Source organism: Elgaria multicarinata, chromosome 2 (assembly GCF_023053635.1).
Source record: "Elgaria multicarinata webbii isolate HBS135686 ecotype San Diego chromosome 2, rElgMul1.1.pri, whole genome shotgun sequence".
Taxonomy (NCBI): domain Eukaryota; kingdom Metazoa; phylum Chordata; class Lepidosauria; order Squamata; family Anguidae; genus Elgaria; species Elgaria multicarinata.
Window position 1 is genome coordinate 77,339,741 of NC_086172.1, and position 27,252 is coordinate 77,366,992.

Genomic DNA, 27,252 nt, shown 5'->3' on the forward strand with positions numbered 1-27,252 from the left:
TGTAGGTGGTAGAGAAGCTGATCCGAGGACTGGCCATGGAAGACAGCCGGAACATGTTTGCCCTCTTCGAACGCAACAAGCATGTGGACAAGGCCATCGAGAGCCGAGTGATTGTAGCTGATGTTTTGGCCAAGTTCGAGAGGTAGGTGTTTCCACAGGAATAGTCCTCATATGTAGCCTTGGGGTATCTGGCACTACTTCACTGAGAAGGCTGTAAGTGCACATACATGGGCACAGTGCTAGCCAGCTATGGCACCATAATTACTAAGTTCAAGCTACTAAGTTCAAACTTGGCCTGACCATTATCTTCAATCTGTGTTCCGAGATAACTGCAGGGATTCCTCCAGGGGGTGGGATTTGGAGGCCAAGCCCCTCCCTCTGGAGGAATCCATGGAGGCTTTGTGGACTGAATGGGGAAGCGCCACTGGCTTGATTAGGCTTGCAGGCTGGAGGTTCCCCTACCATATCCTAGATGCTATGACAGAGACCTGCAGGGATATTATTTGCAGTGATAGCCCTGTGGCAGGTGCAATATGTACGGCGGATCTTCTTGATCCATGCACAAGATAGTCATCTGGATTCTTCCCCATCTTTTAGACTTGCCGGGTCTATGGAAGAAGAGGAGCACTGGCAGCTGTATTTTAAACTCTATTGCTTCTTGGATGTTGAAAATGTTCCCAAGGAGGGAGTAGAATTTGCTTTCATGTTTGAGCAGGTAAGCACTCTGGGAGAGAGTACGCGTACATGGGCTGGGTGGCCGAAAGGGTCCAGCTGGGGTGAGGAGAATTTGCCTGCAATGTCATGCGGCTATGAGAAAACCAGGTTTGCCTGTCTGGACTGTGAGGGCAACTTGCAGACGTTACAGTGCAATTCCAAAGAGGTAGTCATATCGGTCTGAGGCAGCAAAATCAGTCTTGTGGCACCTCAAGGGGAAAAAAGCTTATATTACAATATATGTGTTAGCCTTTTATCACATTTAGCTGCAAGCTCACATTTTGCACATAGCCTCAGCCCTGTATATGGAATGACAAGTGACAATATTGATGGGCAGGTGCCCTTATAGCTAGATCTCTAGGCAGAAAGTGTTCAGACCTAGGCAACCATGATTAAGGCCATGAATAATTGTTGTCTTTGACATTCACAGGCTCATGAAAGTCTCATTGATGGCCATTTCCCAGGCCCAGAGGAGACACTGCAGCACTTGGCAGCGCTGAGGCTGCAATACCTTTATGGGGACTACTCCCGAATCTCCTGGTCCCTTGACAACATCTACCCAGTGAACAGGCTGAAGTCTAAAATCCTGCAGTCAATGAAGAGCAGTGGCCCCAGCAGCCATGCTCTGGAGAGGAGGCGGACCAGCTTCCTGGAAGGTACTCTGAAGCGTAGCTTCAAGGCGGGTACGGTGAAGAAGCAAAAGGTGGAAGAGGAGCAGATGATGGAGATGTGGGTGAAAGAGGAGCTGTCGGCAGCTCGGGCCAGTGTGGCGGAAAAGTGGAGCAAACTGCAGGGGTTGCTCCAGCAACAGGCCATGGTGGCTTATATGGCCATCATGAAGGAATGGTCAGGCTATGGCTCCACTCTCTTTGATGTTGAGGTAAGAGATATACAATAAGATTAAGCATGACTAGCTTTCTCTGTGCTGTAGCCTCAGCATTTGTATTATTTGTTCCCAAGATGAACAAAGAGCTTTATGTTTATCAAAGGCGACTTGTCTTGATGGCTATATGCTACCTCCAGTATTGGAGGTAGTACACTAATGTACACCAGTTGCTGGAGAACATGGGTGGAAGGGGGGGGTGTACTCGTGTCCTGCTTGTGGTTTCCCAGAGGCAGCTGGTTGGCTACTGTGTGAACAGAATGCCGGACTAAATGGACCCTTGGATTGATCCAGCATGGTTTTCTTTTTGTTCATATTGACTCTGTTCAGATGACACACTAAGCCACTGTGGTTAAGCATTTTGAGCTAAACATTGTGGCATAGCGTGTCATGTGAACCATTTCTAACCATGGTGGCTACATAACAATGGGCCTGTTCAGACAACAAGCTAAGCCATGGTTAGGCACTAACCCTTTTCCATCAAATGGTTAGTGAGTGTGTTTAAACTGTGGTTATGTTGCCTCTATGGTTAGGAATGGTTCATATGTTCACACGACACGCTAAGCCATAATATTTAACTCAAAATGCTTAACCCCCAGGGCTTAGCATGTCATCTGGACTAAATGGACCCTTGGTCCATTGAGTTTAAGCACACTCACCATTTGCTGCAAAAGGGTTAGCTGCTAACCATAGCTTCGTGTGTTGTCTGAACAGGCCCATTCTTTCAGTTGCCCTTACAAGAACCTTCTAATATGGTTCCGTTTTATTATTCCCCTATTACAGATTGGGAGGGAATTAGGGCTCAAGTTGATCAATGACGTGCTAAAGAGCCAGTGCGGTATAGCAGTTAAGTATCGCATTAGAACTGGAGAGACACAGGTTTTAATGCTCACTCAGCCACAAAGTTTGCTGGATGAGCTTGGGCCAGTCACACACACTTTCAGCCTGACCTACCTTACAGCATTGTTGGGAGAGAACCATGTGTACTGCCATGAACAGTGGAAACATGGGATATAAATGTAATGGATAAATATAGGCTATTCAGTACATTCATAATTAAGAGGAGAGATTTTGCGGCTCATGACTTTTACAGTGCAATTCTATATGTCACTATTCAGACATAAACCCCATTGAGTTCAGTGGGACTTACTCTCAGGTAAGGATTGCAGCGACAATCACTATGTAATACTAGTGCATAACCTTCAGAATGTCCCAACACCCCACAGAGTCTTCAAGCTCTAAGCTGGCTGAGAGAGTCGCTCTTCTGGGGTGGTAGGAAGTGTCTCTGCTGACTGATGCTGTGTCTCGCAGCCAGGAACTACACAGCATGCAGAGCACATGCACTGCTTAGCTGAGGAGCTTTTGATTGTGCTCGATGGGACTCTGAATGACACTTCTAGCTATGGGCCTGCTCTTTCTATATGTGGGTCGAGGCCTTTTGAGAAAGATGCTCCACCTCCCCCCCTTCCACACACACCCCAACCCTAGCACCCAGTGCTTGAACTCATTTTTTTTAATTGACTCCATCCATAAGCAGTGACGTAAGTGTAAGCATGCTAACTGGAGATCCGCAGCCGAGCGTAAATGAACACCAGCTAGGAGGAAGGGAATTTAGTGTTGATGCATCACATCTCCCCTGCATGGTTTCATCTGTAGAGCAAGAGTTTGCTTTCTTTGGAAGCTCTTGTTAGGAGCCCCAGGCCTGGCCATTCTCATTGAAGGGTAGCATAGATTTTTTTTTCTAAATAAATAAAAAGTACATTTATTTGTGATATTTATATGCTGCCATATAACAAAAAATTCTCAAGGTGACTCACACAATAGAACAAGTTAGAAATAACAAATACAATAATAAAAATCTAAAATTCCCAGGAGAAAGGTCTTCACCTGGTGCCAAAAATAATAATAATGTGGATGCCAGTTAAGCTTCCTTGGGGAGGGATTTCATAAACTAAGAAAGCCCCCTTTCCTGTAGCTCTGCCCCTCCCCCACCCCACTAACTTCATTTGGTGGGGGCACCCAGAGGAATGCCTCTAAGAACTAGTCTGGCCAGATTTTATTTAAGAATACTCTTTAACTGACTTTTAAAAAAATATTTGTTCATTACTCAGGAGGTGTTTTTTTAAAAAATGAAAAAAGGAAAGGCTTTGTGTGGAAGAGAAGAGCTGCATATATACATACCTCATCCACTTGCTTTCAGTATTTGACTCAGTTGTCCAGTGCATGATTTTCCCAGTTGTGCTTTCCCTATTTGCTTAACGCTTGTTTCTTTCCTGCAGTGTAAGGAAGGCGGCTTTCCAAATGACCTCTGGCTCAGTGTCAGCACAGAGAATGTGTCTGTGTACAAGCGGGGGGACCCCAAACCCCTAGAAACTTTCCAGTATGAGCACATTGTTTTCTTTGGAGCTCCCCAGCCCAATACCTTCAAGCTGACGGTGGACGAGAGAGAGTTGTACTTTGAAACCCCCCAGGTATGGTTCACAGAACTCTTATTAGGCTAGAAAAAAGGCTTTGGGAGTGACCTCCAGGACTGCTGTGCTGAGGCAGGATTACCTAGGTAAAATGTGTAAGATGAAACTTTCTTTGGCTTGGGCATTCAGTTTTAAGGGCTACTGGCTAGAAGAGGGGCAGGTAAACTTTTTGAATCATGGGAACATTTGGCAATTTGAGAAACTGCTCTAGGGAGAGGTGGCAAAGCACTCGTAACCCACCCCAAAGACTGAGTACAAGGTAGAGGTGGGGTCTGAGATTCAACACATTAAACAGATCCTTTGAACCCAGTTTTGAGCATCAACAGAAACCTATTTCACAGCAATGCCAACTGTTTCTAAAAAAATGTGTTAATTTTAAAAAAAAAAATGTGGAAGGGGTAGGGGCACCTTGCTGGGTGCCAAGAAAGTTGTCTAGAAGAGGCATTGGTGCCCATGGATGCCAAGCTGCCTACCACTGGGCTAGAAGACACTACAAGTGCCGTTCCTTTGCAGAGAAGTCTTTCTTCATGAGAATTGGTTTTTCTACTAGGGCTTGTTCACTTGTAATTTGTGATTTGAGTGCAAGAGTAAGGGGAGGCTGTGAATGTGGGAAATTCTTCCTCTGGCCTAAGAAACTCAGAGAAGCACTTACAGAGTTCCTCAGTTGGTCTCCCATCTTGGTGTTTGCTAGGCCCAAACTTGCTTAGCTTCAGAGGACCTTCATTAAAGCTGCAGTCCTGCTCCCACTTACCTGGAAATAAGTTCCATTGGACTCAAGTTGGACTTACATTTGAGTAGACACACATGCTGCAAAGGGTTGTCAGAGTATATTTTGGGCTTATTTTGCAAACAGTTTGTTACTTCAGCTGTTTCCCACTGCTATCACCCAGCCTTAAACTTGTGTCAGGGTTAAATGAATCTCTTCCTGCTATCCATTGCGGGTAATACAAGATCATAGCTGGCCCCGGTAGTGATGAGTGAATGGCTTCCTATGCCACGGAGGCCACCTATTTCTACAGCATCCTTTACTTCATCATCATCTCTTTTGCCTCCGCTCATGTCATAATGGCCAATCGAAGTCGTTAATATTCACTGCTTCCGTGCCCCAGTTGCATACTGAATCCCCCACTGTTCTTTGCCTTCATGGCTTTGTACCTATGGCAGTTTTCTGGTAAAATGTGGCTTTTCATAAAGTACTGTTAGTGTACAAAAGAGCTACCTACCGTCATTATCCTCACTCATACTCCCCATTTTCCAGAAGGCAAATGGAGGCTGAGAGGGCATGAGATCTAAGGAAGCCGTGGCTGAGAAGGGATTTGAAGATGGCTGTTGCTTGATTACAGAAATCTTAGTTGTCATAGATTGATCAACTAAATCCACTTCATATACACATTTGCATAGGAATAATACATTACTAGTGGGAAAATGGAAGCATGCATGCTTCACTTGCACCAGGCAACTTCTCAGAGGAGGAATCCCTTCCTGTGTATAAGATAAGGGGGAATTCCTCTTCTAAAATATTGACTGTGGCCCAGTTTTTATTTATTTATTCACAAATATATTTATAGCTTGCATCTTCAATCCTAAAAAGGGCCCTCAGTGGCTAACAAAATATGTGGCATCATAAAATCATAATAAAACAATCAGACCATGAAAAAATAATTTGGCAACAGTACCAGTACAAAAACCTTAAAAATGAAAGAAATCATTAAAGAATTTTAAGTTCTTGTTGTAAAATAAATTTAATACCTGCTGCTTGATTAACTGGGAGGCCTTTTTAATTGATTAAAATGCTTTTAATCAATTTATCTAACAGATTAATTAAGCATTCCAGGCCTGGCCTAGATTTGAATTCAGGCTTTCACTCCAGTGATCTAGTCATTATGTCTTGCCAGAAAATAAATTCCATCTGATTCCTGCAGAAATTGCTGCCATGTGGCTGCCTTAACCCACTTAGGGATTCTGACTGCCCTATTTTCTTATTTTACTAGGTGGGGGAGATCATTAAAATCATGAAAGCCTACATCAACATGATTGTGAAGAAATGCTGCAGTGTCAAATCTGCCAGCAGCCTGGATAGCCGTGCGAGTATATGGACAAGATGATGAGGCTGGCGAAGCTGAACTGAGCCTTCGAGAAACATACCTGCTGTGTCCCAGCCACATTTGTAGCAAAGATCCTTTTTGTAAAAATGGGGGGGGAATCCTCTTCCCGACATATTGCCTGAGAGAAGGAAAAAGAAGCTGGTGCTGTGTCCCCATAGCTGCAACGTTTGCTCCGTAACCAAAACCACAGACAAGACCATCATGGCCAGCAACCCTGAGCAGCTTGAGTTCTGGGCTTCCTCTGTCCTCACTCTTGCAGTAAAGACCTTATTGCGAAGGCAAAGCAGGGCTCACCTTTCTCTTGAGAGATCAACACACACAGGACTTTTGTGCAATAAAAGCAGCAGAAAAGAAAGAGGGAGAGAGAGAGAGAATAATAAAGTGTTGCTGTGATGAGCCAGGCAAGATTTCTGCATTGGTCCATACGCAAGAGATGGGATGCTCCCGTTAATTTTGCAGCCAAGCTCTCCACTGGCAAAGACTGAATTGTCCCTTTTTCGGGGTCATGTTCCTCAGGGATGAGCTGCTACTACTGAATAGACTTATATTGGGAACTTCTCTGCGGAGCTGTTTGCTTTGTCAGTATTACCATTCCCAGGGGTGCTTAACTTTAACGACTACAGCTTCCAAATCACACAAGGCTTTCAAAGCTGCTATTGCTAAGAGGCCACTTCATGTTTGTTGTTAGTAGAGCTTCTCTCTGAGGCTTTTGTGACTCCTGCAGCTTTAAGGAAAACCCCAGCTGTCTCAAGGCTGTGTGTGAAATGACACGGGCTTCCTTGATGGTGTTCTTCCAAGTCCTTTGCAGAGGAGTTATTTCTTTTGGTGCATGTTTGAGCAAGGTGCCACTCAACAGTATAAATAGTCCATTTATCTGATCGTGGGGTGATGAGATTCGTGGTCAGATCTACGTGTATTCAATTGCAAGGACAGACCCTTTTCTCCAGTGACTTGTATGCTGCTGTCCCCTTTGTTTCTTGGCTCCTTGTAGGAATCTGGACTGTTTTTATTTCTTTGTTCTTCTCTATAGACTGTTTTCCTGCACTGCTGTCACACCCATGAGACGTGAAACATTGTGAGGCAATGGGTAGTAAACTGGCTGGATGAATGGATTTTTACTGTAATGCTAGGCAGAAGCCTTAGGGTGTTTTGTGTGGCTCAAAGCTCACTAAGGAAAATTGCACATTGATCCATTTTGATTGACTTTAGGGTCCAAGCCCCTGAGGAATTGACTGCTACTCTGCACTAAAAATGAAATCCAGATTCTGCAGTGAAAGAATCCAAATCCTCTTCCAAGAAAAGAGAAATTCCAAAACCTGAATAGTTTATGGAAAATAAGCAGATGTTTCTTTGGCCTAATTGATCCTGCTTCTGCAAGCCATGTGAAAGGGTGAAAACCTAGCTAAATGAAGTGTTAAGCTCCCATCCCCCTAAGCGTGGAAACTTGCTCAGCCACCACCCGCGAAGATTTCTCTAGGCCATCTTCCCATGTGTTTTCAAGCATCCCTTCATAGCCTTAAGGGCTAGGAACTTACTTGTTTTTAAAATGCAGCTGAGATTCTCAGGATCCTGAATTATGTGTCCACTGCCCAATTCTGCATTTGTTGTAATTTGACAGTGGAATATATACGCCATGCCTTTCTGTCATAGTACAAAGGCATCACCTTTTCCCCATTCCAGGCAAACCTGGAAAGGGATTCCTTCTTTCTACACCTAGGGATATCAACCTCCCATCCTCGCCAACCTTTTATTAGACAAACATGGATTTCAAATGTCCCTTCTCCAGTAAAACCCAAAGAACTATTAAAATTGCCAGAGATTGTCTTCTACAAAGGATTTTCCAATCAGGGGTCTTTCCTCCCCACTTCCGTCCCTTTGTCCCTTGGAATGCAAATAGAAGCTCACACCTGTCTGTAGAAGCTATCCGGCAACATGATCACACAATCACTTTCTTTTTATCGAAGCTGAAACACACAACTTGGTGCCACAGTCAAAGGATTAGCAGGTGCAGATCCATACCCAAGTATCTTGTGCATGTTGTATAGTTATATCAGCCAGGCTGGACAGAAATATCACATCATACCTTTCTGTACTTTTGACAGGGAAATGTTGCCTTAAGATGCCAGATTGGGTCATATTGAAAGCCCTGTTTTTGGCCCTCTCCAGGTTATAGAAGTGGAACAGAGAAGACTGATGCAACAGAGACTTGATCTTGCCTATTTGGTCTGATACACTGACTAGAACCTTCTTTAGTACACCCTCCCTTTCCTGCCCCATCCTTGGTCCTGCACTACTATGTCCTGGCTCATGGGTTGCTGCAGGCAGCTTAAACCCAATTGGGAATGTAACTTCCATTAATTCTATTGCAGATTTCCTTCTGCTCTTTTTTGTTTGTTTAATTTGTAACTGGCTTTACAAGATGGAGGTTTAATAAATTATTGGATTGCATAATTGTTTTCCTTCAGTTCCTCGCTCATGGGATTCATTTGCACTACAGCAAGGCTTTTATATGAAGTTATCTCTACCTTATCACTTAAAAAAAAACATTTTCCTTATCAGTAATACTGACACACACACCAAAAAAGCATTTTTACACTTTGACTGAGATTTGGCAGAGAAAAATGCTTTGTGAAAAAGTCCTGGCCCACAGGCTAGGAAGGAGGCTCCTTCTATGTACCCATGCCTTTTCATAATTCAAAAGCGCACCCTTCCTTCCTGGACTGCTTCGTGACATTTTTATCCCATCAATCAGAGCAGGGATTAGCCCATAAAAAAACTCAACTGAACAGGGAACAGTAATCTTACTTGAAAGGGTATGTCCCTGTTGATTCATGACCCGATTACTTTCCCCCTGTTCAGGCCTTCAGTTAGGCAACTAAAAAGCTGATAGAAACTCCAAGGTAATACCAAACCCAGTATAAGCAATCCAGTTGCCTGTTTTCAACTTTCTGTCTTTCCTACAATTCCCAGCAGGGCATGAAAAACATCACCATCACTTCAAAATTTCCCACAAACTGCTTTTGAATCTTTTTAATTCTTATATTAACCAAAAAATAAAATACCATACACTTGAACCTGCAATATAGAAACACATACAAGAAATGTTTTGTCATCCAAAATTCTGAGTTAGTCAGCCAAGCTTATGTTCTTCCACAGATTTTGCACTAGCAGTATGGAGAATTGGAAGGTGCTGGAATGACTCAAAATTGACCTACAAAGGCCACCCCCCCAACTACTCCGAAATACATATGGTTCCAATCCAGGAAAAAGCAAGCCCACGTTTGTAGCTCTATGGCACACGACATACAATAATCTGAACTATGGAAAAAGCAAGCAAAAACATTTTCTTACAGTACTTTGTGCTGTAATCAGTTAAGCATAGCTGTGATGTTAGCCCCTATTATTTTTCCTGGAGAGGAAACTTACTTTGAACTCCGTACATGGTTATTTACACTGGGCACAATCCACTGGTAAGTTCAGCTATGCAATAACCATTGAAATGAATGGGAGATGTGCAAGAATGATAAGGGATCATGCCCACCGTGGTGTTCTACGCCATGTTCCCACCTTCATCCCAGTTTTCTCCCCAGAGGCATATGCCAGGCTAAAATACGTTGGATAGCAAGTTCAAAAGCCAACAAGTGCCTGCTCTGTTTATGTTTAGTTCATCACATTGCAACATTGGTTTGGTATGTTATTTGGACTATATCCCAGGTTCTCCACAAGGGCAGGTATTACCAAGAAGGCCAATGCGCTGCCCTCTACATAAGGTGTAGGAGTGCACAGGGAAGCCGTGTTAGGTAGAAGCTAAGTGCTTTTCCCCATGGGATGCTCCTGCCTTCTTCAATGGATCCAACTATGCTGATATAGTTCAGCACACACTAGCTCTGAAAACAGTTCCTGGGAAGGGGGTGGGGGGGAGATCTGTTGTACATGAACTTGAAGAGTGGCAACACTGTCCAGCAAAACCTCAAAACAGAATAAACTGCTTGAGAAGGAAAACTAGCTTAGCACTCACTGTAAAAGAAAATTACATACAAGAGGTATCCAATACAACACTACCACTAACATAAATTATGTTGCGCTGGCGTAAGCAACCCTTTAGCACAATAGTGTTTGCTGGCATGACGGGTTTTCCATGGAAACCCATCGTACCCACAAACGCAACTGGTGTTGTGCCAGAAGCCGCTTACGCCAGTGTAATTTGATTTGTTAGTAGCGTCGCACTGGATACTGCCCATCCTGGCTCTGCAGATGTATTTGGGAGGAAAAGGTGGTTTATCTTGAACTGGGAAGGTACGTGAAACCTTCCACATGTTTGACAGGCAACACCTGCTAAGTTTTCCAACCTTGGGAATCTCACTTCCACTAACTGCGATTCCTCTATTCATGAACCTACATGCTCTCTTATACCATCACAGGCAGGACACCTTGATCTAGCAGCTAGTGAAGCTTAGTCTACAAAAGAGCGCCCAAGGAAGGCACATCAAATAGTTGAACAAAAACGTGATGACCTGCTCCAGCTACATAGTGACATTGTTTTACCTGTAATGTACAAGGGGAAATTGGGTGCCAAGTCTTCTTGGGCGTGGGGCTGGATCCAGACCAGGTTAGTTGAATTTCGTCCCTCCTTAAAATAAAGCTAAATCTGATCAATTTCAGTGGGAATTAAATGCAGCTAACTTGGTCTAGATCCAGTCCATGGACTTTAAAATAGGTCGCAAATCTACTGCACAACCTCTGTGCTAAAGCTGGTGAGATGACAGCTGGGAGGTCCACAGTTGTGATGATCTAAGGGGCACGCGGCACATGACTGACCAAGCTTGATACCTCAAAGCTGGGGCATGATCCTGTCAAACTTGCACACTTTAAAGTCTCATGGGTTTAAATAAAAGCATGGGCTTACCTCTTTGGAATGTGATTTAAGAGGTGGTCTCCTTTGTCTTGCGCAAAGCAATAGCCAACCACACTTGTCATTTACAGTGTAAGAACTGCCACAAAATTCTTGGATCAAAGATGACATGGGGCCGTACAGACACTTAGGGAATAGGGCTTTTTAGGAAGGGTGGGAGGCAGAAGCTTGACTCTTCCCTCCTGATCCCAATAATAAACAATGCTGTAAGTTTAGCCTAAGTAAGAAGATACTTTATAATCCTTCCATATACTATCTGTAAGACTTGCAACCCTGCTGATGTCATTCTGTCTCAACATACCTTGTTTTAGTGAAGAAGGTTTGCCTCTCTTCTGCAGCATTGGCTTTACATATGCTAGATGTTAGCGCAACACCAAACCCAAAATAAGTAGCAAAGTGTAGAACTGAGACCAAGCCTGAGTTGGAAGAGCTGCCACAGAATATCTGTGGTAAAGGCCAAAAAGAGACCCATCAACAGCAATCCAAACCGAGGGTCATTGTGATGACCTCTGACAGCACTGCTCAGCTAGGCAAGGGGCAGTTCATGCTTGGAATCACCCTCAGCGGATAATCTGGACACTATCAAAGCCAATTCTCCTGAAAAGTTGTTCAGGAGTGAGGGCATTTCCAGCTGTGGGAGGCTTCCCCTTGTAGAAGCTCCCATTTTTCTGACAGGAGAGCAATCCACACACAAAAGCCTGTTGCAGCATGCAGGGAGCCTCAGTGAATTGGGACCAGAGGTTTTCCCTCTTGAGGGATACCCTGAACAAATGGCCCTTTGCATCCTAAAGCTGTCCATAAATCTGATTGCCTCAGGCCCAATTTCGGAAGGGGATTAAAGGAAGGGGATGAGCCACTCACAACTGCGTGTCCATTCATCTGTTGCTATACAAAAGAAGAAAAACTCTCCAGAGTGGGCTATGTATGACCCAAACCACAGCGCCAAACCTTTGCAACTGTTGGTTGCTGCTAAGGTCAAGGAGGCTAGGTTTGTATAGGCACAGCCTTTAGGGCCGAGGTCTCTTGGGGAGGCGAGAAGCTAGCAAGAGTCACACCTAACCCAAGTCAACCTCGGATGGAGATTCAGAATATGCTGTGGAGTAAGCTGCTCTAATACACTCACTTTAGGAGCTGGCTGGCATCACCTCTTGCCATTTGCCCCTAAGTTCCACATGCAGCTCAGGGGGGGAAGAATTCAAGCCTGTCATTGACCAGCCGGGCACATTGGTTGCCACAACAATCAGGGACCGACATGCACCCAACTGCCCTCTGCCACATGTACCAAAGACCCACCTTTCAAAGAGAGCTCTCTTTGGCAGACGAGGGGCAGAAGAGACTGAACTACTGCACCTCCTTCCACCATTGCAGGAAGAGGGACCTCTGACAATAGGGAAGGTGCTCTCAGGGAGACATCCCAGGACTGCCCAGCACGTCCAACCACATGTCATTATCACCTTGCCAGCATGCTTTAACCAAGCAAGCCAAGGGTTGCTAACACAGTAGATGCAATCTACTCTTCCCCCAACCCTTCAAATAAGAAGTGCTGGATTCTGCTGGACGGAGCACCCTTGTTTTGCTTCTTCTCTATCCTGCATACAAACACTGTCTAAAGTTCCTTAATGGAGGAGGATTTATTTGGATTCCAGGGCATGATATCCCTCACAGGCAGGGAACAGCAAGGAGCTAGAAAAGTTCATCATTACCTGGTGACCAGTGTCCCAACTGTGTGTGTGTGTGTGTCTCTGTGTGTGGCACTACTGCACACACAAGGAGCAGCAAGTGGGAAAGATACTAAACTGACCACATGCATGCAACTCTCATCAAAACACACACACACACACACACCTATTTCTCTTCCCAGCATCTCAGAACTGAGACACAGAAAATATGGCTGTGAAGATCAAGAGCTGTTATGCCTGTCCTGTTCCCAAACAGTCAAAGGGGACTGTAGGATGGAATGGAAGCCTTAGCCTGCCCCACAAATCAGCTGCCACAGCCGGGATCTCCTGGCAGCCTTCATACACGACACCAGCTCAGGAAGTCAAGCCTCCCTCTCCATGAGCAACGAAGGCACTCTGGGCAGCAGAACACGACAAAGAATCCATTATGGGGCAATAGAGAGGCTCACACACCGAATTTGGCAGGCACACACAGGGCACGTTTTGCATACCGTCTTTGGCCTGGAGGGGGGGAAAAGCCTTCCTGTCCTATCCCACTTACGTTGGCAGTAGGAAACAGTGCTACTTGCACAGAGATGACGACGAGAAAGGCCAATGCCCCCAAGATCGATGTGGGAGGAAAGGACACGCTGGCCCAGTTAAGGAGCCACACAGTCCACTGACGCTGCTGATGGCACTGATGGCAAAGCCAGAGCAGCTCACACAGGAGCTACTGGGAGAAGATGCCTTTGAAGCGGATCTTGTCCTCGTCGTCTTTCTCCCGTATGCGGGTCTCCAGGCTGCGCAGCTCCCGGGCAACCACAGGGCCCAATGACGGGTCCAGCTGCAACACCTTGGCAAAGTCGGCCTGAGCTTCAGCTGCGTTCCACACCGCGGCATGCGCCTTGGCTCTCTTGAAGTAGGCCTTGACGTTATCTGTGGGCACAGCCGACATCTGAGCAAGGCATGCAGGCGCCAAAAGCCCACCGGGCTCCCAATGCCACTTCCAAGCTGAACATCCTGGACGCCCCGACCCCGGTCATGTGCTTGGACTCTGCATGCTTTCTCTGCCCCTACATGCAACACAATGCTGGTTCCTTTGGACTGCTAGATCAGCTTTCCCCAACCTGGTGCCCTCTAGAGGTTTTGTACTTCAATTGCCACTAGTACCAGCCAGCAAGGCCAATGGTCAGGCATGCTTGGCACTGTAGTGCAAAACATCCCGAAGGATGGGGAAAGCTGCTCGAGTCCTCAAATTCCACACGTCCCTGTCATTTTTTTCAGAACTGTTTCCATGTCCCCACCAGGGCTTCCTACGACGAGCGCGATCCCTTACCTTCGTATTTGTTGAGAATGGAAGAGCAGTGATCCAGCACCTCGTAGTACTCTGCAGTCAGAAGCTTACACTGGCAATAATTAAGCAACAAGGGAGTGATCTGTTGGTCCAGTTGGATCCAGTCCGGGGAGCCTGGCTGCTCCTGGGGGCACAAGACAGGAAAAGTCTGAGCATGAGGCGAATGCAAGGTCTTCCCCATGTACAAGAACCCACGTGACAGGCCTCAGAGTCAAACATGATGTGTCCCGCCAATTCTCTATCCAGCAAGGGCAGAGTGAGGGGATGGGAGTGCATGACTACGAGCCCTCCCCCACACCCACCCAAAACTGCTTTCATCAGACATTTTTCTCTGGTAAAGGTTACATCCCATCTTGGAAATCCAACCGACACAAAAACAACTTTTTTTAAAAAAGTGCTTTCTGGAGAACCAGTGCAGGCTGGCTGGCTGGCTGGCGTGGGCGTGGGGGAGTGGAGCTTCAGCATGACCTGCAGCAACCGGTTGTCATCATCTCTAATTTGACCTCAAAAGCATTTTCCACCACTGATCCTGGAAGAAGATCCCAGGCCTAACGGGACCTTGTGTCACCCGATGCAGAGGAGTGGGCTACTGTCTGTTGGAGGGTTAGGTGGGCAACAGATGTTTTGGCCAGAAGTCCCATCAGCCCAGCCTAGCCAATGGCAAGGGATGATGGGAGTTGTAGGCTAAAACCTCTGCAAGGCCACAAGTTGCCCATCCCTGAGTTACGTAGAAGAGGGAATGTTGGCTTCTCCTCACATCATGCCCTAGGCCCTTTCTACACCTAAGGATTATCCCAGGAAAATGGAGGGATTGTCCCTGCCTGCTCCCAGGATCCCCTGTGTGTCATTTGCATGCATAGGGATGATCCCAGGATGATCCTTGGAAAAAAGGCAGGTGTAGAAACAGTCCTAGTGCTGAAGAAGCAAAGAAAAAACCGACAGCTTCGACACAACGATTCGGACTAGCAGATCCAGGTCTAGAGAGATGAATGCTGAGCCACAAGGGCCCATCTGGCTTAGCAGGTGTCTTTCCTGCCGGCGTAGGTATTGCAGGAGGGTGGGAGTGTCTAGACACAGGCATGCACAACCTGGGATCCTGCTGATTGAAAGACAGAAGCCTTGTGGAAGCTCTGTGGTTAAAACAATGCTCCTCTAAAAACCTGGGCTATAAACACGAATTAGTAACCCACATCTGTATTTGCAGTTCCTTCACAGAACCACAATGAGCCCAAGAGGCAGGAGCCTGGCTTGATCCAGAGCCGACAGCCCTCACTTTAACGTTGCATTTGTTCCCATGAACCATAGACAAAAGTGACATTACAGGAGATGAAACGGTATTTGCCCCGAGACAGGCACCGCAGAAGACCCCCACTTCGTTTACCTTCATCTGCAGGTTTTTGAGGCAAGCGATGGCGTCATAGTACTTGGCGGCAGCCTCCTGCACTTTGCCTTCCTTGTAGAGCTCATTGCCCTCCTGGTGGATCAGGGGCACAGCCTTCATCTTCTCCTCGTCCGACATGGCCCACGGATCCTGCCGGTATGAGCCGGGCCCTTCCACCTAGCAAGGCACACAGGCAATGTCTGGGTGAGATCATGAGGGCCATTCCCTGAAAGCCCTGGAAAGAACCAGCTTGACAGCCCACCCGAGGCCCTGGCGTAGAGGTAGGAAGAGCAGTCCCAGACGAGGTTGAAGATGCTGGGATGGGATGAAGGGGAACAGGAGGGCCCTCGTTAGCCCAAGCAGCTTCTTCGTCCCTGCACAATCCCAGTCAGCATAGGCCCTTTCCCCCTGCAAGACAGCCCCTGCCCTTGAAAAAGTGAGCAGGACCCTAATCAAAAGACCCAGAGGCCAAAGAGAGATCACAGCCCACCCAGGAATTGGGCACCCAATTTCTCCTGCCAGATGCCCTCATCCCAAGAGGCTACCAAACACACAACAATCCACTGTCTCCCTTCGGATGCTGTCTCTCCCAGAGGACCTCACCTTTCCTTCCCCCTCACCTTGAGCATCTCAATGGCAAAGATGAGGGGCTGGGGGTTCTGCTGGAGCTCGTCGAGATCCGGGTATCCCAGCGAGTGATGCTCGTGCATCTGGGCAATGCCGCAGCAGTGTCGTTGTCCCTCCAGAGGGTCTTTCCCAGCTGCAATGTTCCTCAAGCTCTTTGACACCATGGGGTACAAAACCACGTGCTGCCGGGAGAAAGGAAAACGTCACGGTCCACAGTCCTCCTTGCTGGCGGAAAAAAATGCTCTCAGGGATAAAGTTCTGGACAGGGCTCTTGTATCTTTAAGAGTCGTGGCAGCAGAAGATGGAAAAAGCCAGCTTTTCCCTCTACTGCGGCACCAATTCTGCACGAAAAAAGCTGAATATGGTGCACACCGTGCCAGTTAAAGAACTTTGCAGTTAGTTTCTGCTTTTGCATTGTTTTGTTCTGCTGCCACAAGCCTTGGAAAGGAGCAAAGATATATGCAGAGCAAAGAAAACTTTAGAAATTCTGCATGGACACATTCCCTCCTCGGGATTCTGCAATTTTGCCAGGCATTGCCGCACACACTTCCACACATATCAAGAAAGTTGGTGTCTTTTTCTAGACAGTTGATTTTTTAAAAAAGAAAGAAAGAAAAGGAAGGAAGGAAAGGCCTGTTGAAATCTGGATCTAATGCCAAATTCTGTGATTCTGCACAATCGCAGGATACATGCAGCCCTAACTACCTATTACGAGGGAGGCAGTGAATACATGCCAAGCGCTACAGATGTTCCTACAGTTCATTTATACCACACTTTTACTGAGCACAGCATTTTCACGGGAATGAATAGGTCACAATCATTCCTGTTTTACAGATGGCGAACTGTGGCTCATAGACCACCAAGGAGCCCATGGCAAAAGCAAGGATTTGGGCATCCAAGCTGCTTCCCACACTGGACGGCCTCCGCTTGCTCCTGACAGCAGTGGGGATTACCTTCGTGTCACACAAGAACTCGGCCACCTCTCCCTCGCGCATGGTGTGCAGGATGGTCTCCCAGACGGGCAGCTTGAATTTCTTCCCAATGATGAGCTCCATGGGCTTGCCCCGCGTGCGACTGTCATCGAGCATTCGCTGGTCCAGACTGCAGAGCAGTGTGCGGTAGTGGAAGGTAGCCTGAAGGGAACGGGAAAATGAGCGCTCAGAGAAAGTCTCCCCCACAGGCCCAAGGGAATAACAGGGCCAAGTGATCTGCCAGAGTAGGGACAGGCAATCAGGTATCCCCAAAGTGTTTTAGACTACAAGACCCATCATCCCTGAGCATGGATCATGCTGCCTGAGGATTATGATAGTTGTAGTCCAAAATATCTGTTGGGCACCAGGTTGCCTACTCTTGTGCTAGACAATGACCTGGTTCATATGCAGTGCCAATTCATGGATTAAACAACCCAGAGTTTAAATCTATGGTTTGTTGTAGTTAGAACTCTGGGTTGCTTAATCCATAAAACCCAGAGTCGGATGTCACAAAGCAGGAACAAGGGTCTCCTGGGTTGTTGCAGAGCAGAAGCAGAGAGTGGGCAGGAGGCAGTGCACTCACTTGTTCGTGCTCAACCTCAATAACCCATGGATTATCATTACATGTGAACTGAGCCTGTGTAAACATGGTGGTGAATGCTTGTTCCACTGGCAGGGATATTTACTCAACTTCCAGTATGGCAGTCAACAATGCTGACATGTCAAAATATACAGCTTGACAGAGATGGTTTGACCAAGAGACTGAAAGAACTGGGCATGTTTAGCCTGGAGAAGAGAAGATTGAGGGGAGACATAATAGCACTCTTCAATTACTTAAAAGGTTGTCACACAGAGGAGGGCCAGGACCTCTTCTCGATCCTCCCAGAGTGCAGGACACGGAATAACGGGTTCAAGTTAAAGGAAGCCAGATTCCAGCTGGACATCAGGAAAAACTTCCTGACTGTTAGAGCAGTACAACAATGGAATCAGTTACCTAGGGAGGTTGTGGGCTCTCCCACACTAGAGGCCTTCAAGAGGCAGCTGGACAACCATCTGTCAGGGATGCTTTAGGGTGGATTTCTGCATTGACCAGGGAGTTGGATTCGATGGCCTTGTAGGCCCCTTCCAACTCTGCTATTCTATGATTCTAAGTGAGAGCCCCTGTACATGGAGATTTGAGTTTGATTCCCAGTATCCATCTAAAGAATTAGTTCAATCAACCTTGCTAATACCGTATTTCTTCGATTGTAAGACGCCATCGATTGTAAGACGCATACTAATTTCAGTACCACCAACAGAAAAAAAAACCCTAAGACACACCTGCGATTCTAAGACACATCCCATTTTTAGAGATGTTTATATGGGGGAAAAAGTGTGTCTTAGAATTGAAGAAATAGGGTAGTATAAGCAATACCAGCTCACCTGCCTACTCATACCAGTGGGTGGGCGGCTTAAGCAACATGTTTCACAAGCTACCAGACCAGAAGAAACGGCTATTCATGGAGCAAGTGAACAATATGCAGTAAATTAGCATCAGTTTTCAAGAAGCCCCAGTCTCTAGATTTGCCTGAGTTTCTCAGAAGCCTTGCACGGCAAGAAAAACTGGGATGCCTGGAAGAAGAGGAGGGATGGGGCTCCAGTATCTTTAGTAGTAATGCAGAAACTCAAAGATGCCAACAGCTGGGCCCAAAGGAAGCTCAGGTGACTCTAACATAGGAAGCTGCCTTGTACCAGGCACACTACTTGTTCATTTAGACTAGTGTTGTTTTCTCTGACTGGCAGCCCTCTCCAGAGTGTCAGGCAGAGAACATCTTTCCCTTCAGCTGCCACCAGAGTCTTTTAAGTCGAGACACCATGGTTTGGACCAGCATGCAAAGCATTTGCTCTCCCAATGAGCTATGGCCTCTCTTAAAGGAACCAGGGCCTCTTCCATGTTGCAATTTTAAATGTTTATTGCATCTCTTGATGCTTTGGGGAAAGATACTGGGCTTGGTTGGTGGTGTGATACTGTTTGACATAGGATGCAGAGTGCAAAAAAATATGTTTTAGGGGATGGCTGGAAGAAAATACAGGTCTTTTGTGACTGCCTTGCTGCTTAATGTGCTATTCCTGTTAAACACCACATCCAAAATCATCCTCACCTTTGCATTCTGTATATGGGAGTAATTTAAATATTATCAGGCTATAGAGATAGGAATTGGGGCCACTCCTTTGGCTCTGCTGAGAAATAAGCAATTTCTGGCTACTCCTCTCTCTTCAAACTGTTTCCATTCCAACTGGCTGAGACAATAAGATCAACAACATCTGACTACATAACAGCAGCATTACAGCCGAGCTTTGTAAGAACTTTATAACATTAAAAACGGATGTCTGAATTTTCTTTCTTTCTTTTTCCTTCCTCCCCATCTTGTCTCCTGTCTTTTTCAGTAATGAGCCTGAGACTGTCAGGGGCTGTCTTGTTTTCATTGATCTGGGAGTTGCTCTGAGAGCCTTCCAGCTGAAGAGCAGAAATACTTGAAATGAATAAATAACTACAGTGGCTCCATGCTCACAACCACTAAGGGAGATTCTAATCTTTAACTCACACTTCACTCATAATGCAAAAGAAGAGAGTGGAGGGAGGTCTTTGTTCATCACACTTTTACCCAGGATGTGAACGTAAAAAGGAAACTAAAGAGAAGTTAACCTCCAACAAGTCATCCTCAACATATGCCCCCCAAATAATATCCAGTGGCCGCAGCAGCAGGCATATCACACTTGTACAGATATGTGACCCTTATACTCGACCCCGTCTTCCCCAACCTGCTGCCCTCCATATGTGTTGGACTACAACTCCCTTCATTCTCTGCCAGCAGGATGGGCGTTATAGTCCAGCACATCTGGAGAGCACCAGGCCGTGCTAGCACTGACGAGAGAACCCTAGTTGGCAACTAATTTTTAACAGGGATTAAAGGGGCAGGAATATTGTTTACTTAATTGCAGTCCACAAGGAGGGCATGATGGGAGCTGGAGTCCCACACACCTGGAGGGTACCAGATTGAGGAAGCCTGCTCCTTCCTCCCTCCGGATCAACCAGTCACATATGCGAGGTGGGCGGGAAATTAAGACAGCAGCCCACTTTTGTAGGCGTGACGTAAGAGTAGAGAAGAATCCCATCACCTTGAGGGAGGGAGACAAATCAGCACGGACTTCTCAGAACGTCATTAATATACTCGAATTTGTATTACCGCCCCCCCCCCCCCCGTCAAGCCACGCACATTCCACGGTCTTCTCCGCGCACGCGTATTTTAGTCTAGCCAGTACCTCATCGCTTCCCGTTCGCGCATGCGCGTTCGCCCGGCCCTGTTCCGTTATCTCAGCCCCGAGAAAAGCGCGCAACGTCTTGTTTTCCTTTCCTTTTTTTACCTTGGTCCCATCTTGGTAATCAGGCAGCGGCCCCCGGCCTTCCTGCACCACTCGCTTTTGGATCCCATCCGCCCGGAGCTGCGCGACCTGGTCCGCCATGATGGCTCCTCACCCGAATTCTACCTCAGCACAGCTTCGGAAGTCCAATGATGAATCGCCGAAGCGCGCTTCGACCAGTTCCGGATGTGCTCGGTCACTTCCGTATCCGGCCTCGGGTACGTCCGTTAGCAGTCGGAGCCTTTCGGAAAGGCTCGGGCGTCGCGTGTGGTCTACGGTAGAGAGACAGAGTTTCCGCTGGAGGAGCTCGTTGCGGGGAGGGGGCGTCTGTTCCAAACCCCGGTGGGATGGGGTGCATGGCAGGGCGCTCCACGAGGCCCCTGTCCCTTCCCGAAAAGGGCCATCGTCTGCGTCTCCATGGCATCCAGGCTCCTCTTTCCCCTTCCTTTGGGCACCCATTGCCTGGAGGCGCGTCTCTGCAGTCCTAACACCCCTGTGCGAGAGTTACAAAGTTTGCAAACTTTCAGACTTCACAAACCTGCTCTTCAGCCACACAGGAGAGAAAGGACCAGAAGTTGTTCATCCTCTTAAGGGTGCAATCCTATGCATGTTTAGACAAAAACAAGTCCAACTCCAAGCATGCTGGCAGTGGTAGAACATTTTTCTTCCTAAATATATATAGGATTGCCCTCTTGGTGGGGGTAGAACCTTAGAGCTGGAAATTCATTAAAGGGATGTTTTAAAAAGCTGCACTTCTGAAAACAGATCTGGCAAAATACATGGCTGGGCAGACAGTAGAGGGCAGCACTAGATTGGTAGTGTTGAGTGTTGGTGTTTGGATGTAGCTTAGGGGTGGGGAGTCTCTTCCGTATTGAGAAATAGCAGCTTTGGCTAATGTGGCTGAAAGGGCACCGGAACATGAATGCGCTTTTAAAGACCTATTGTTTAGAATGCTCTTTTGTGTGAAGAGGTGCCTTGAATGGAAGAGGGATATGGTCCAAGGAAGAAAACAGCCCCGTGGTAACTCTTAACATCTTCTTGAGTGATTAGAGCTGCTTATTTAGCATATCCTCCTTAGGAGTTCAAACTGAAGATTTATCATAATCATAATAACGCCAGTGGTTTCCATCCATATGCATCCGATTGATGCAGTAGCAATGAGTGCCTTGCTCGCTGCTCAGCGAATACATTTTCATATGTACAGATTGGATCACATCTTTCAGGGACTTCCTCGTTTCATAATACAAGCTTCTTGTGTTTCCCTGCCCTTGCACAAGCATAAGGATACCATTGCCTTCCTCGTCAAACATATTTTATCCGCAAAGGTTGCACTTAGACAGTAATTGTGCAAATTGCTAAAAACGTATGTGATTTGCCCTGTTATCCCATGTAGTTGCTTCTTGTTGGCCTATGCTTCATATGAAGGGGAGTCACATCTTTGTTACATTTACTATTATTTTTGTTGCACTGAACTACATACTTTTTTTAAAAAAAAAGTATGCTGAGATGCTGGAGAAACCATTAAAAATTAAATTCCTTGCTTCTGCTCTAGTTGACTTCATCTAACAAACATACTTTTGCTTTTTCCGCTAGCAGTGAGAAAGAGGTGAAAGAAGGAGGATCTCTTTTCATTCACCAGCATGCTTTCTTTCCTGTGATCTGCTAATCTAGGAGCTGTTTTGAATGCTCTAATTCCAATGCTAAGCGAGCAGAAGGATATGAAAGTATTTTTTTTTCTTTCTGCATTGGTTTTTATACAAGATTTTTAAAGGTTTAGACAAATATTGGCAGCAAAGACAATTAGTTTCACACATGGTGGGGCTGTACAAAAATTGTGGAATGATATAATAGTTACACTGGGAACTTGCTATACTACCAAAGATTAGGGAAGTATAGCCCAATCCCAGGTTTGCTTACATAGAAATCAATAGGATGTGCTCCCTGCGTAGTATATGTGCTTTGGATTACAACTTTAGTCAATTTGCTCACATAGCTAGAGGTTTGATTGTAAATCATTAGATGGTAAAAAAATAATTGGTGTTGGTTTTACAAAAAACAGAGGAAAATGGTAAAATGTAATCATGTAAGAATATGTGGCAGCAAGGTTAAATAATATCAAATTTATTTTTTTCATTTTTATTTACACACACACATGTGGATTATGTTTTGGGCATCTCTATTCTTTCAAATAGATTGTTGTCCACTTTTTAAGCTATTATAAGAAATAAGAGTATTTCTGGGAAGGCCTTGCTAAAGTGTGACGCTTGATAAGAATGTATACCACTTACCTTTTATGAGACTTAGGAACTTTTATTCCTCATATTCTTGTTCTAGTTCCCTCCCACCATCTAGTCCTCCTAGATAGCCATGCATTTTCCCTGGTATCTCCTGCTGCATATTGATTTTTCTCCTTTCTCCTTAACTATGATGGATTTCTTTTAAACATAAAATAAATGTATGCATGACAGGGACAGGAAGACTGCTTCCACGCTGGTGTGATATTTTCCCGTGGGGTCTCATATCTCAGGACTGGGAAGGAGGGAAGGGGAGAGAGATTTGTGTATGCTGCATGAGGACAATTTCAGAGAGGATTCTTCACCTTCTTCTTGCTTCCATCCTAATTACCACTGGTGACTCTTGCTCCTTCCATCATGCCAGGCAGGTAAGAGGAATGGTTTACTGATGGGGGAATACAGAGCACAACTCTGGAACTTTTTTCAGAACAGGAGCAATGGCAGTTGCTCCCACTGTAAATGAGGTTTTCAAGTTTCCGTACTACAGATTGGCACAGAGGAAGTCAGATGAAAAGGACAATAATCAAGTGGAGGTTGGATACTTCCTTTTCTTTGGTGGAGTTCCTACTTCACATTAGCAGTTTAAATGATAACACTTCCTGGTAATATTGTTTGCATTTTTATTAAAAACTGTGGGCAAGTTGTGGCCTTGCAGATGTTATGGCCTATAACTCCCATAATCCCTCAGCATTGGCTATTCTGTCTAGGGCTGATGGAAGTTGTCGGCCAAAGCATCTGCAGGGCCACAAGTTGCCTATTCCTGAGCTTAAAGTGGTTTTGTTCTTGTTGTTATGCTGTCCGGAAAGATGATGTTTTCAATAATATACACTTCTCCTGGTAGTATGCCAACATTAAGAGATCTTGGCATATCAGGGTACATGTATTGTACATGTAGTGGAGAAATCCTCAGAGGAACTAGACCTTCCGGAAACGTAGGGCCCTCTTGATCAATCGCTGGCACAATACCAGGAGGAGCCTGGGCTTTCGGGGGAGATGGCTGCAGGTCTTTCCCTGTAAGGCTGAGGGGGCTCTAACACCGAAGCAGAGGCCGAGCACACCCACCCCTATGGCCCCCTCAAGCAACAGGCCAGTAGGGCTCCTGTGAGAAGTAGAGCTTTAATGCACAGCAGCTGAGCTTGGGTGTGGGACTCTTCACCCTTTGTGATTAAAAGCCTTCAATGTCTGCACTGCCAGTGCCAGAAACAATGTTGTATGAATTCTTACTGTCTCCTCTCCTGTTCTCCTGATCCTGTCTTGTAATGGAACCCCCTTGGACTCCTGTTTGACTTGGCCAATAGACTGTGTATGTATCTGACTCCCTGTGTTTGACTGCTGTCTGCTATTTTGGCCACTTCTGCTTTCACTTGACTCCATATATCTTGAGCGATTGCCTGTGCTTCATCCTTCGGCTGTTATCTTAACCACTTCTGCCTTTGCCTGAGCTCCATTGAGCTGAAACCTGTCTGCTAGAACATTGGCATGGTATATACTTTGCCTTGTGGTCAGCCCTTTCACTGAGACGGCTACAGCCAATGGCCTTGTCCAGAAGACACCTTAAACCACAGCTTTAACCATGGTGAATAAGGCAAAAAGCCTTATTCATTGTCGTTAATGCCTGTTTTCCACAGCTGCAAGGAATTGCAAGCATTTAAAAATGTTATTAATTTTAATTGATTTATGTGAGTGGGACTTTTTATGAAAAATGTTAATATATATTAGCAATCAACAATCTATATCATAAACTGTCATTCGCTCCCCTGCAATGACTAACTGACACACACTCACTTTTAAAAATCCTCCATTGTCACTAATGGGATTTTTTAAAAGTCTAAATGCAGCAGTGAAATTTTTCAGAGGAATCACAGGGCTGGGGAAAAGAAGGGCTCAGTTAGGTTCTCTTTTTATGCGGTTTCTGTTATGTCAAGAGAGCCGAAATGCATATTTCTCCTGTCCCACCAGGTTTATGGGTCTGTGCTGAATGTCTACCAGGGAAATGTGATTCATCAGGAGGTCTTAGTGGATTCCTGGTCAGCTTCCAAGCTGTCATTGCATGGCCCCAGAGAGAGATTTTGCTGCAGATGAGAAATGCTGGACATCTAAGAGAGGAATGTTTCCCTTGATCCCTAGAGTAGCATCAACGATAGACTGGTCCCTTGGGTTGTGTGGATAAAGAGGCATACTAAGCAACAGACTAGTATGAAAAAGAGGCTAAGGCAAAACCAGTTGCAATTGAATTTGCAGATATAGACAAAGGTATAATCTCATTCCTGGGCTAAAAGCTCAGGCAGGGATTGTAGTTAAGGGACTAGAAACTTAATAGAACAATGGAGAGCTTTTCTTCATGGCTCCCACTTACTGAGGATATGGAGCTGGGAAAAGGTCCTAAATGAATAACAAACACAAGACCTAGCAGAAACTCTTATGCTAAGTCATTGGAACGGTTGATCACATTTTCAAAGAGGAACAGTTAGGAAACCCCTAGTGCCTGGAGCGCATAGGACTTAAAGGTCTTATCTGTACAAATTTCAATTGAAATTACAATACTAGGAAAAGATCTTGACCTTTATCAAGCAGGACATGCAGCATTGCAGAGACTGAGGTCTCTTTTCCAGTACCATTTCTGAGCAAGTAAGGAACAGGAGTCCCTTCTGAGTGGCAGGAGAGACTCCCACTGTTCCTTACTGGTCTATGCATCAGCTAAATGGCAGATGATCCGTCCCTTCTCTCCCAACCCTTCTGTCCATGCTAGAGGACTCAACAGAAGAGTAGAGAGTGATGGCAACCACATAATAGCTGGCTAGTAAGTCAAGCCAACAATTGTGGACCTATTTACAGGTTTTACAAAAGGCACAGATGTAACTGTGTTTGGCATGAAGGCGGGATATGTCCTTGGCCCAATCTTGCAGGGGAGAAGGGTTGAGGCCATCAATTGGACAAGCAGTGGGGTTGGTATGTTCCTGTAGTTGAACACTACAATATTCTAGTTGCTGAAAGATTAGCACTGCTGCAACATTTCAAGTGCAGGCTGTGATCAAAAGGCAGTTGGACAGCCATTTGTCAGGGATGCTTTAAGGTAGATCCCTGCAATGAGCAGGGGGTTGGACTCAATGGCCTTGTAGGCCCCTTCCAACTCTACTGTTCTAGGATTCCTCAATGCCTGGATGTTCTACACTACTGTAAACCTAATAGATGCCATAGCATTTGCACAACATAATTATCCCCTGTATAACTTTTACTGCTGCTGTTTCAAGAAGAACTCTGCTAATCTTGGTACAGGACCAAATAATGTAAGTGACATGTAAAATATGTATTATCATACCACATAGGATGCTAGTTGGAACAGGTAAGCTTTTTGGTACCACTCTTAAGAAGGGATGTATACTCAAGCAGCAGATCAAATTAATAATGCAGCAATAGCATACTTATGAGGCAGAAGTTCATCTATCCCTCTTACTTGTTCTTTGGGGAAACGTAGCCGCAACGAAGTCCATCCACAAGGCCTAGCTGAAGCCTTAGCACGAGCCACTGGGTTCTTGGAGGGCCTATCTGGATCTAGGAATGCTGTAGAAGGTTGGCTCAGTTATACCTTTTTGCTCTTTTTAATTTAAGGTAGGTGCAGGGAAGCCCATACTTCCATCTCAGGCTGCATGAGTATCTTGCAAAACTGGATTTGGCCTTTGCTGTGCAACCTGAGCACTCTGGCTGGCTCTTGCTTTTACAGCACCTTTGCGCAACTTCTGGGTAGGCCTTCAACCTTCCATTCCTTCCCCAGGCCAGACTCATCACTTGGAACTACCCATATTGTCCTGTTGAATGAGACCTGGAACATAGGGGGCAGCGAGCAGAGCCTCCGGTACCTGACTCAGCTAATCCACCACTTCCCAAGTAGCTGCCTCCTGGATAATGAAGGCTGTCCCATCTCTTGGGTCCTGCTCGGTTGGTTTGACCCACGCTTACACCATGCCAGCTCACCATGGCAAAGGCTCCATTCAGATGGTGATAGCAGCATCAGCCAACAAACTGCAGAGCATGGATTGCCCAGTGTACAGCGATGTTCTGAACGATAACAACACACCTGTGCAGAGGACCATGCAAGGCCTGGGAGCCCCCTTCATTGCTTGCATCCTCTTCTACGACCCTGCATACCCCTCATACCCCCCTCAAAGGCTCAACCAGTAAAGACACCCTAAATTGCCCTATTTCAAGCTCTTGAAGCTATGGGCTTGTCACTCCACCACATGCTTCTGTGCACTAGTGACCTAAGCTCTCCAACTACCAGGACTACTACTGGGAGCTCTTGACCGTCCAAGAATGCGGCTCCTTAATAGGCCGTGACCCAGCATCTCTCACCCCACTTGTGCTCGCTCACTGAAGCTGAGTGAAACGCCAGAAAAAAATCACAAATGTCTATAAACAGTATCTTAAATGAAGCAATATTTGGCGAGTCCAAATGTGATTGATGCAAATGACTGTTAAGGTA

The 27,252-nt window shown here is 45.9% G+C and overlaps 2 protein-coding genes and 1 pseudogene across 2 annotated transcripts in view; 2 read left to right on the forward strand and 1 right to left on the reverse strand.

The window, feature by feature from the left end:
• Nucleotides 1-7,147, forward strand: part of LOC134392480 (unconventional myosin-X-like) — a 102,835-nt gene extending 95,688 nt beyond the window's left edge. Inside the window, exons 37-41 of the mRNA XM_063116844.1 lie at nucleotides 6-142; nucleotides 598-715; nucleotides 1,145-1,594; nucleotides 3,877-4,068; nucleotides 6,060-7,147. Coding sequence (XP_062972914.1) covers nucleotides 6-142; nucleotides 598-715; nucleotides 1,145-1,594; nucleotides 3,877-4,068; nucleotides 6,060-6,173 — 1,011 coding nt within the window. The 3' untranslated portion in view covers nucleotides 6,174-7,147. The remainder of the gene's footprint in view (nucleotides 1-5; nucleotides 143-597; nucleotides 716-1,144; nucleotides 1,595-3,876; nucleotides 4,069-6,059) is intronic.
• Nucleotides 7,148-9,188: 2,041 nt separating this feature from the next.
• AIP (aryl hydrocarbon receptor interacting protein) lies at nucleotides 9,189-20,628 on the reverse strand. Its single transcript, XM_063116839.1, has 6 exons — nucleotides 20,482-20,628; nucleotides 17,059-17,238; nucleotides 16,099-16,287; nucleotides 15,479-15,655; nucleotides 14,080-14,221; nucleotides 9,189-13,679 (listed from the first exon to the last, which is right to left on the reverse strand). Exons 1-6 carry the CDS (start codon nucleotides 20,578-20,580, stop codon nucleotides 13,474-13,476), a joined length of 993 nt encoding a protein of 330 aa, XP_062972909.1. The 5' UTR covers nucleotides 20,581-20,628; the 3' UTR covers nucleotides 9,189-13,473.
• Nucleotides 20,629-23,071: 2,443 nt separating this feature from the next.
• LOC134392462 (glycine N-acyltransferase-like protein 3) lies at nucleotides 23,072-27,156 on the forward strand (annotated as a pseudogene).
• Nucleotides 27,157-27,252: the final 96 nt, after the last annotated feature.

What these genes read in the sequence shown, in the direction of transcription:
- AIP (XM_063116839.1), bottom strand. Translation starts at nt 20,580, where the DNA reads ATGGCGGACCAGGTCGCGCAGCTCCGGGCGGATGGGATCCAAAAGCGA. An exon ending in ATTACCAAGATGGGACCAAG is followed by an intron (nt 17,239 to 20,481) that starts GTAAAAAAAGGA and finishes CGTTCCCTTCAG; the next exon opens with GCTACCTTCCACTACCGCAC. An exon ending in AGTTCTTGTGTGACACGAAG is followed by an intron (nt 16,288 to 17,058) that starts GTAATCCCCACT and finishes TTCTCCCGGCAG; the next exon opens with CACGTGGTTTTGTACCCCAT.